The sequence below is a fragment of the Siphateles boraxobius genome, unplaced genomic scaffold, assembly GCF_051911475.1.
Source record: "Siphateles boraxobius isolate OS27281-9 unplaced genomic scaffold, OSU_SipBor_1 25, whole genome shotgun sequence".
Taxonomy (NCBI): Eukaryota; Metazoa; Chordata; class Actinopteri; order Cypriniformes; family Leuciscidae; genus Siphateles; species Siphateles boraxobius.
Genome location: NW_027508866.1, coordinates 20,149,131 through 20,160,000, shown reverse-complemented (window position 1 = coordinate 20,160,000; position 10,870 = coordinate 20,149,131). Strand labels below are relative to the sequence as shown.

Below are 10,870 nucleotides of genomic sequence, written 5' to 3'. Positions count from 1 at the left end.
TACAAATGAGAACAATAGAAGCAGTTAAACTAACAGTAGGACAACAATACGCAAGTGCTATAACCCCTCTCAGTTTAACTTTAGTGCTTTTAAAAAAAAAAATTAAAAATAGAATAGAAGAGAAGAGAAAGTGTTAGTACTACTGAATCAAGTGCTGCCGAAAAAGATGCGTCTTCAGCAGTTTCTTGAAAGTGGCTACTGACTCAGAAGCTCTGGTTGAGTTAGGCAGATCATTCCACCAACAGGGAACAGTCATGGTAAAGGTCCGAGAAAGAGATTTTGTGCCTCTTTGAGATGAGGCACAAACAGCTAACAGCCTATTATCAACTCTGTATTATTGGTTTGTAGGTCATATTCTGATATTGATCATGCAGTATTGCAGTCGTCCATAATTAACACAAGGGGGCGTCGCCTCTTACGGCATGTTCTTTTCGGATAGCATACTTCCTCTAGAGCTCCGAGGACAAGTATGCACTGAAGCGGGACGTGCTGTAGTCTCTCAACCGATGCTGGGAGTGACTTAACTGGCCTCAGGCCTTTGATCAGAGAACTTCTGGCTTTTATTAAACTCAACTCCTCTACTTTCAAACGCTTAGTTTTAAGCTCTTTATCTACTGAGAGACATTAAACATAACATATGCTAGATCAGTTAATGGTTTCAGAGAAGAACGGGGGCTGGTTTTATAAGAAGCCAGTCTGCACACACAGGGAGGGAGTGTACAGTCTGGGTCGCAAGCTACCACTGCTTTACATTTATAGATCTGGCAGATACGTTTATTCAAAGCAAAACAAATTACATTCAAGAAGACATTTGAACATATTTAATACATCTTGTACCCTGAAAATGTCGAATTATCTGGTACTGTAAGAGGCTTATTAACCAATGATATAATTTCCTGTTTTGTGTTTTTTTTCTATGTTGGTAGCACCGCATGACGGACAACGTTTTTTAAAAAGTTTATAATATTTTAACAACAATTATTCATTACTTTTTCTTTTCAAAGAAATAATAATTAAAGACTATGCCAAAAAGAAATAATAATAATAATAATAATAATAATAATAATTAAAGATTCATTATGACATCAGGACGGTTGACCTGACATTTTTCACTTCACACCCCTGAAAAATATCAAAATTAATTTTAATTCAAAATTCATCACAGAAGATGTCTATTCAAGTAATTGTATGCATTAATATCATTTTAAATAAATAATATAAGTATAAACATCTTTACATCTACATCTATAAACATCTATTTTGATTATCGGCTTATTTGCTTGACTTTTTTATGCGCTACATTGTTCGAAAAAGTAACTTACTGGAAAGCTACACTATTAAGTTACTGTCATGTAGGGCTGTGCAATTCATCGTAATCTATTTTTAATTGACACCATATACTGTACACAAAGAAAAGGTAAAATCACTAGATAGAAGTTTGTGCAGCTCTGTAGACCTCAGGCAGGGTAGCGCCATATTTAAGTTTTGACAGGAATGAAAACGAGGCTGTGAGGGACAGAATACAGTGCGTGAAACTCCATGAAACAGTTTTAAAATGAAGTGATTGCATTGTATTGTAAAGACTGTAAGAGTTAAATTCAATATGGCGTCTAACATAACTAAGATCTATACTTGCATATGAAAAACTGATTTACTTGCCGACGTGTAGAAGATGTGCTCTCTGCAAAGCTTGTTAACGATCCACTCGTTCTTCTGCAATCTCCTGTCCTCTGTTTCGTTAAACCGTCCTCTAGCAATCGCTCTCAGCGAGTCCAGCGTTAAATTGTACCTGATGACTGGAGGGAAACGGCATTTAAAAACACAGAACATTAAAGACTTGTTTTACAAAACAAAAAGAAAGAGCAACAGTGACTCACAAGTTTCTGTGTTTGTGTCTTTGTCAGACTTGATTCGATATTTGAAACACACTTTGGTCTTCACACATACTGTGGTCCTCCCGTGGATTTGACAGGTCTGCTGCAGATTGATCTTGCTTGGGTCGAAGGTCATATCGGCAACAAGCTCTGCAACATCCCGAGACCTGGATAAAACAAATTCAACAAGATGTTTGTGTGAATGGAGCAGCATTTGGAGGATTACTAGGTGTGTCATTTCGTGCCATACAACAACAGCTGGTTCGTAGATCATAGACTGATTTCAGTCCAACTAAACACTTCAGATGGTCTCCAAAAAATTTAATATGTGGTCAATTACAGGCAAATGGAGAGCTCCTAAAAGGCTGGGTGTTGCAGCTTGGGGAGTGAAGATGGCAAAGGTCACTAGAATCCATGGCTTTGCTCTACAGTCGCAAGTCTCAGCATTTGGGGTCATTTTGTGGCCACTCTGGAATCTGTGATCTCTACAGGGGAATCTAAGAAAGGAGACGCTGCCAAGAGTTTATTTCGTGCTTGGAGGCACTCTCACACAGATTCGGAGCCCAACAGAAATGAGTCGTAGCGGAGGGATATAACCCCTGACGGACAAGCCTCTACAATGTGGGATGTTTAGGCTCAGGTCCAGATTTGAGACAGCTGCTGTGGGTGGGAACCAGGAAGACAGGCATCCAGAGGGTATCGAGTTCATGTTTCATACCCATGGCTTTTTTAGATCCAGACCTTAGTGGGAATTTAAAATGTTGCACTACAGAATAGATTCACTCACATAAAAATGACACTTTAGGTCAAACACACTCACCAATAAAGTGCGGCCCCTCCTATTCCTCCGATAGTGACGTCAATGATGCCATCACCATTCAAATCCATGATGCCGTGAATTGATTGGCCAAAGAACTTCATGCTCTCTCCATCTCCTCCAGCAGCAATTCGCTAAACACAAACAAACACAAATACCATATTTATTTTTTTATTATAGTAATTATATTCATATATTAATAACATTTATATTAATATAACAATTATTACATTACATGAACTAAAGAGAAATATGACCTTTATCTAATTAATACAGCTTACATTATATAATAAATATATAAAGCTTATACTATATTATAATAAATATCTGTTATATGTATTAAACAAGAACAATACTTATATTAATAAAGTTTATAAAAATAAAATAAATGGCATTTTATTAATTAAATGACAATACCATCTTTATTTTATTATTATAGCCATTATATTACTAACATTAATTTTATTAATATATCTTATATTCATATAAATATGGCATTTAACAATAACACTGTCAGGTATAGTTATGTTTGTTCTTAGTTTCACTTTTTAGGACTTTTAGTTAGTAGGCTATTCCCATGGCTATTCCTTAGTTCCTGTTTTCCTTTGTTTAGTTCCTGCTCCTTGTTTGTAGTCATGGCTACTAATACGATTTGTCACTCGTTTCAGCTTTGTTCAGGCCATTACTATCTGTATATAAGTTACTCTGTTTCAGTTCTCATTTGTCCGGTCTCTGCATTTGAACTACATTCCTGAGCATCATCTGTCTGTCTGCACTTTGCTAACAAACACAATATGTATTTTATTATTAAAGTTTATATAAATTATATAATAATTAATACATTATATGAATTAAAAAGAAATACAATATTTTATTAATACATTTTATATTAATACAATAAATATTGCATTATATGAATTAACCAATAATACAATATTTATTATATTAATATAAACATTCACCCAGCTAAAGTTAAAAAACTCTCAGTTTAGTTACGTTTCATTGCCGAACCTTATTTAAATTTATAAAGTAAAGTTTAAATATATTGTACGAGTATATAGGCTCCAGCATCCCTGTGACCCTACATGACATAAGTAGTTTGAAGAATGGGTGAAAGGATATACAAGTGACTCTGTACATCAATAATTAATATTTGAATAGCTCTGCAGTGTATCACAAATACAATGTAAACATTAAATATTAATATGTTACTGTACACATGTTAAAAAGCAATATGTTAATACAGGGGGTCTTTCTTTCCAACCACCAAAATGTTAAAGGGTAACTAAACCCTAAAACAACTTTTTTTAGTTAATGATTTGTAAGACTGGGGCTTTATTAATGCTGTTCATTGATTCGAGTAAATTTTTTGACATTTGGGTATAAAGTGTTTAAATTCTACAATATATTGTGTAAAAACGTCTGAGTGCTGCCCCAGCTCAACACAGGCACCGCAGGCACCAGCTCACCACACCCTTGCCTACAGAGAGAAGTGGGTCTCATGTCCACCCTTTTCCAGCATTTTTCAAATATTGCCAGTGGGTGCACTCTGACCAGGACTCAGTTACCGGAAAAGTGGGCAGAGCCCAGCGGAGATAGAGGGGACGAACCGAGGGCGGGGCTGAGCGGGGGGGGCGTGCACCTGAGACCCGCAGTTACGGATTAATTGACAGCAGCTGTCAGACTCTGAGCGGGCTTTCACACTGGCAGTTTAGTTCGGAACGGGACACGGTTCGCATGAAAAATCGCTAATGTGAACGCTGTCATGTGGACCCAGGTGCGCACTGGGGTACCGAACCCGAGACTACCTGGAGGAGCTGATCTGAGTTGCTCCCGAACTGTGCTGCGGTTCGCGTGTACTGTATGTGAAAGCAACACGGACCCGGGTAGACACTTGTTCAGGAATAAAAGTATCCTGCGCATGCGTTTTAGCCAATTATGATGCATTTAGTTAAATAAAACACATGTAAGGGATGATAGTGTTGATGATTTACCTTGGATACGAGCAAGAGTGATCCTGCAGTGTATTCGCGCGTTGTGCGTGCAATCAGGGCAACAAATTAATGGAAATCCACTATCTCCTTTTGCAAGCAGCAGAAAGACACCTTACGCGACACACACATACACACACACACACACACACACACAATAAACCTGTGTTGTTTACTCAGCTATGCATAATGGCACCAAATTAATAAAAAACACAATATATTGACCGGTGTAGTGTTTTCTGTCATACGCCGTGCACGTTTGCGATGACATAAGATGCACACAAACGTTGTTGTAGGGAGATACCCAAGGTATAGCTATGAAATATGAGAAGACCAGAGTGTTAAGTACAGTTAATTCATTAATTCATCCTGATCGTTTTTCAATACTCGCAATTCAAACTCCTGACTCGCTCGCTACGGTGGTTTTGACAAAACAAGATGGTTTTTATACTGCCAAGGGCGTGGTAGCTCGTACCAAGGGCGTGGTGAGCTGGAACCTGCTTACGTCACCTGCCACCGCTTACGTCACCTGCCACCCCAAACATCCAATAGGAAAATTCAACTGCAGTAGCCACCGTTCAACCTGAAGAGGGCAGCACTCAGATGTTTTTACATCATATATTGTAGAATTAAAACACTTTATACCCAAATGTCAAAAAAGTTACTCGAATCAATGAACAGCACTAATAAAGCCCCATTCATACAGATCATTAACTAAAAAAGTTTGGTTTAGGGTTTAGTTACCCTTTAAAGACCATTTGATGATATGCTGTCAAGATTCCTTACCTGAACATACTTCTCCTTTATTGATTTATGAGAACCATGGTAAATATACACCGCCCCTCTGTGGTCGTTCTCCAAAGGCGATCCGATCACTATGTCATTAAAGCCATCCAGGTTGAGGTCCGGAACGGCAGCGATTGCAGTGCCGAAGCGTGAGCCGCAGGGCTCGTTCTTACTGAAGCTTTTACAGTTGCTCCGAGAGTTAGCAGTACAACAGGTCTGATTGACTGGCTTCAGCGTCATCTCATGCTCAAACAGCCCATCCTGAGGATAACAATCAGACAAGGAGAAAATGCCTGAGATACTGCAGCTCTCAGTGTTGCCTACAATCTCGTGGTTGAAGATATAGCTAAATAAAAAAAGTACTTTCCAATGGAAAATGGAAGTTTCAAGAAAATATACAATTGTTATAAAGATGATTAAACAGATGGAGTTACACAGGAAAGAAAAGACTGACGACAATTTAAAATGCAAATAAACAAGAAGTCTGTATATTCAGTGATTTAATTTAAAAAATTTGGAGAAAAAACAAAACAAAACAAATAATATGTGGGCTTTATACAGTGCTGTGGTGTAACACTAAAATGTTTCACAAAGAAACACTGACCAACGGGAAAAAACGATAGAAATTACTCCATTTACACCATTATTTGGAAGCTCTTGAGAGCAGGTGCTCCACAGAGGCTGGTATTTTGCTGGAGATATTACAGTTTCATTCGATTTCTATTTCCATGATGCCAAGCTCTCATTCCAACCCTTCCCCTGCTCTGGGACCACTTATCTCAAGCTGAACACCAACGCAACACACACTCCCTGAAGACAGATCCAAATTTACTGCTACCACATGCTCCCGGGCTGGAATGAAGGTACTACACTCCCATACACATGTTTTCAGTATGTGGAATGAGGCATATCACACAGATTAAAGACACACACACCTCATTGAGTTTGTAGATGTAGACTTGACCTTGTTCATCTCTCTCTGGACCCATATACATGGGAGCTCCGACCAGAAGGATGTCAGTGTAATTGTCATGGTCAATGTCATGCGTCTGGAGGACACTGCCGAAATACGAGCCGATCTAAGAAAAGCATGACAGAAAAAAATATACAATTGAGAATGAAACTGCAATTTAAACACAAAATGATGAATCACAATAAGAAACAGAAATATACTTTATAGCATATATCTATTTCTATCATGAAAACTCTCAGATTGTATTGGCATGGTAATGTGTACGACAATGTTGATATATTCGGTCTTGGCGGAATACATCTGCTACGCTGCTGCCGTCATTGCTGCTGCTGCAGAGCAAATATGGGACTTGCTACTGCCAATACACACACAACACGCTGCAGTGAGCAAGTAAGACATGCTGCTGCTGTTCAATATAGCATACATGAATTACTCGTAGCAGATCTATACAGGTGGAGCTGGGGAAGGTGGTGGATTTCTGAAAGCACGATGCACTGCTAAGGCAAATGCTATTTGAAGGCTGAGCACACAAACTCATTGACCATTCATGCAGCAGGAACCAATCAGCTGCGCCCTATAGATAACGATGAGATTATGAGCAGGTTGAGTTAAAGGACCTATTAGTTTGCGACATCTAGAGTTTCATGATAGAACTTTGGATTTAAAAAATATATATATATATTTTATATATACCAAGTAATTTTTTACTTTTACACTTACTAAAGTGCAATAATGGACATCTACTGAGAACAATGGTAATGACAAAACACTCAAAAGTGAGAATTACAGTAATGACATTACGGTAGTGACAATTCTAAATTATAAATACTCTAATTATAAATTCAGATTTTTTTCTATTGATTTTCTGGTAAAACTAAATATATTTTCTTTATATAATTAAAAATATTTATTTTAATTTGGGGATGAAATGTGATCTAAGCTTGTTTTGAAATGTATTTTATATATATATATATATTTATAAAGCATAATTTAATTACTTTTTATTTTTTTTATTTTATGGTTAGGGTTAGGTAATGAAGCTTGCTTAAGCCTCAGTGTGTGCACTAGCAACACTCTCCCATGGATCTGCTCTCTTCATCCCGAGCCACCTGAAGGTTTTTTTCTTTGGCCTTTGTGCTGTTATAGATTGCCCTCCTCTTCCTTTCACCTGTTATGCCGTGTGCAGTATTAGCCCTAAAGAGGGACTTTTCTGCAAAGCCGCTGCAACCTACCTCCACAGGTAAGCACCTTGTCCCCCATCCTTGTGTGTGTCAGCCACTGACAAGGCCCTCATATTTCTCCCTCTTCCACTGATTGGCCTCCTCCATGTTGCACTGTAAGATTCAGCATGACAATATTCTTTATTGCTTCTGCCATTAGAATGATGTCAGGTCTAAGGGTGGTCTTGACAACATGTTGAGGGAACCTGAGTTCTGACCCAAATCCACTGTCAGCCGCCAGCCCTGCGCTGTATTGAGAAGCCCTGCAGTGGCTATAGGTGTTGTCCTTGGCTTTTCTCCAGCTCTGATGAAGCTGGTGGTTTTCTTTGAGCACTTTGGCCTCTGGGAGTTGATGATGGTGCTACTGATGCTTTCTGCAATGGTCTTGCTGCAGTGGTGCTGGCCATCCACCAGGGTCTTTGAGCACCAGCAGCAGCAGCAGCTAAGGATATGCTCTAGTGTCCCCTTTCTCTGGCAAAGAGAGCAGGCTGATGTGACTGATAGGCTCCAACGGTGCAGGTTGGATGGGCTGGGAAGAACATCATTGACCGCCTGGCCCAGGAACCTGATGCGGTGTGGCTCTGAGCACTACAGGTCTGTCCATGAGATCTTTCTCTCCAAACCTTGCTCCCAACTACTCCAGGCACCTTGCTGCCTCATTCCCATTGTTATGCTGGACCACTTCTCCTCAGCAACTGTTCTCACCTAATTCTGGACTAGTTGCCTCTGTGTCTTTCCCTGAGCCTTGTCATAATGGGGTGTTGCAATGGTTCCAAACCCAGCCCTTCCTCTGGGCACTGCTCCCACCGAGACTCCATGGTGTAGCTGTGACTCTGCCTACTTCACTGGCACCTCTGCCCTCCTTTTCCTATAGGTCTTAACTGCTACTTCTGCCATGGAGACTTTTGGGTCACTTGACTCTTGGAGCTGCAACACCTCCCTTCGACGCAGTACATTGAATTCCAACTCAATGGTTTTAATGGGGAGCCTTAGTTTGCAAGTTTTTCCAAAGAGAGCGATGCTACTTAAGCTCCTCAGCAGACCTATCCATGCTGCCAATTATCTGGGAAGACCTGACTTATCACCTTATTTCAGCCATCCCTCCAGCTCCTCACAGGTGTTCTTAAAGGATGCTGTATTCTTAAGGCTACTGTCAAAGATCTCCCCCAGTTAAAATATACAGTATAATATAAATATAATTTCTTTATATAATTTTATTCATTTTTTAAACATTTAAAAATGTTATACGAATGTGTTTTAAAATATTTACTTATAATATGATTTTTTAAAATGTCTATTTTCTTTTGATGTTGGGGTTTTAAAATTCATTTTACATATATTTATTTATAACATTTAATTTCTTTATTTCCTTTTGATTTAGGGGTGAAATGTCATCTATTTTTGAGAGATCCACCTAAAATTGCTTGAGATTGTGATTATGAATAGATACCTGCTCTCCTTTTAACGTCTGTGTTATGGTGAAATTTTCTCCATCGAAGCGGTACACCATGACACGCCCACTGTGGTTAAACCGTGGCGCTCCTGTGATGTACAGCACTCCATTGGGTGTGTACGCTGACTGCACATCATAACCTGCAAGCAAAACCACACTGCAACCTTTACTACCACACAACTAACGCAATCTCTAAAACAATTTACAGTAGTCTGCATGCTTAATATGAAACAGCTGGGGCTGAAACCATAAACGGTTTCATAACCGAGGACACAGACATCAGGACACAGGAGTAATGCTAGAATAAACCAACTTGACTGATTGTAAATCTTTTTCTCAAATCAGCATTTGCGAAACGGCGCAGCTCGTTCTCAAAACAGGATTTTCAGGCAGAGTCATTTCAAGTCACTCCCTTGATTTCACTCTGGAGCAACATCCTTAAAAGGGGATGTGCAGAGAGTGTGAGCATTGGCACTTACCGTGTGTGTGTTTATGGGATGGCAGTAGATTGTGACAATGTGTTTAGACTACTACCACAATACTGTCTTCTGCAGTTCTCTGTCTCCCTGATGGTGATATGCACATACAGCATGTTTATTGTTGACTATTTGATACCCATCATTCATGGCCTTGGCCTAACACTTAACAAGCCTTTAACCTGGCATGAAGTTCAGAGGTGTAGCTAGTTATCAATGCTGTTAGTGTCAAAGCCATGTCTAAGCTGTTGTTTCCACGGATGGGACACAAGATTTAACCCACTGATCTGTGGTACTCATGCGGGTGACATTAATTCAAATTGTGACGATTGCGACATTTGCTACCATTCTCCCACCCTGCATCATTTTCTCTCCACTCTCTAATCTTAATATCAATAAAAGTGGCAAAAGACCCAAATTAATTAGTTAAATGTTGATTTCTTACCTACGTATCCCGCCATGCCTTCATACCTCTGCACCTCAGGGTCGTGGAAGGTGTTTTTTTTTGGAACGACAAACTCGTTCCCAGTTTGCATCACTACAGTCCCATTCCAGTCGAAAGCACCCACGGCTCCCAGCATGACACCTGCCTGTCAGAAAGACATATATTACAGGAATATGACAAGATCAATATGTAAGTCAAGCAAGCACGTTTGAGATTCAGCTTATGATATATGATCAGCTGCGTGTCGATCAATGTTTATATATGAATAAAAGCCTAAATTAAATGTGTTAATTTATCATATAAATCGATCATGCCTCTTCAAAAGACTTGGGTTAAACCACTCCATTCATATGGATATCTTTTACGATGTAAAAGATGACTCTTTATGAATGACTGTGATGACTCTTTATGAACTTTTTGAAGTGTCCAAGTTTTGTTGGAGTAGACTTTCAATGGAGAGATAGAAATCTCTCAGATTTTATTAGAAATATCTTGATTTGTGATTTGAGAATGATGAAAGTCTTATAGGTTTGGAGCGACATGAGGGTGAGAAATGACAGAACGTCACAGAACATCACTAAATCCACAGCATTTCCACTTGTCCCTCTTTTTATTTAAAAAAAGAGAGAAAAATCTGGGTTACAATGAGACACTTACAATGGAAGTGAATGAAGCCAATTCATAAATAATAAAATCCATGAAAATGCATTGCCTAAAACGACTGTAAAATTTTTGATTTAAACAGCTTAACAGCTCAAATAATACAGACGTTTAAACTGAAGAATTCAGTGCTTTTGTAAAATGATCAGCTTCACATTTCTGCTTTTAAAACCTT

General features: G+C 38.9%; 2 protein-coding genes across 3 annotated transcripts in view; one reads left to right on the top strand and one right to left on the bottom strand.

The window, feature by feature from the left end:
* The window catches only part of LOC143750170 (chondroitin sulfate proteoglycan 4-like), a 445,241-nt gene that overhangs the window by 173,923 nt on the left and 260,448 nt on the right, over positions 1-10,870 (top strand). The window lies entirely within an intron of this gene.
* Positions 1-10,870, bottom strand: part of itga1 (integrin, alpha 1) — a 72,549-nt gene that overhangs the window by 10,913 nt on the left and 50,766 nt on the right. For both annotated transcript variants that reach the window (XR_013207121.1, XM_077243055.1), the window contains exons 11-17: positions 10,036-10,180; positions 9,112-9,254; positions 6,404-6,547; positions 5,469-5,729; positions 2,695-2,825; positions 1,878-2,041; positions 1,660-1,796 (exon numbers count right to left, since the gene is read on the bottom strand). Coding sequence is in view for 1 of the 2 variants with exons in the window: in XM_077243055.1 (XP_077099170.1) it covers positions 1,660-1,796; positions 1,878-2,041; positions 2,695-2,825; positions 5,469-5,729; positions 6,404-6,547; positions 9,112-9,254; positions 10,036-10,180 (1,125 nt within the window). In the remaining variant the exon portion in view is untranslated. The remainder of the gene's footprint in view (positions 1-1,659; positions 1,797-1,877; positions 2,042-2,694; positions 2,826-5,468; positions 5,730-6,403; positions 6,548-9,111; positions 9,255-10,035; positions 10,181-10,870) is intronic.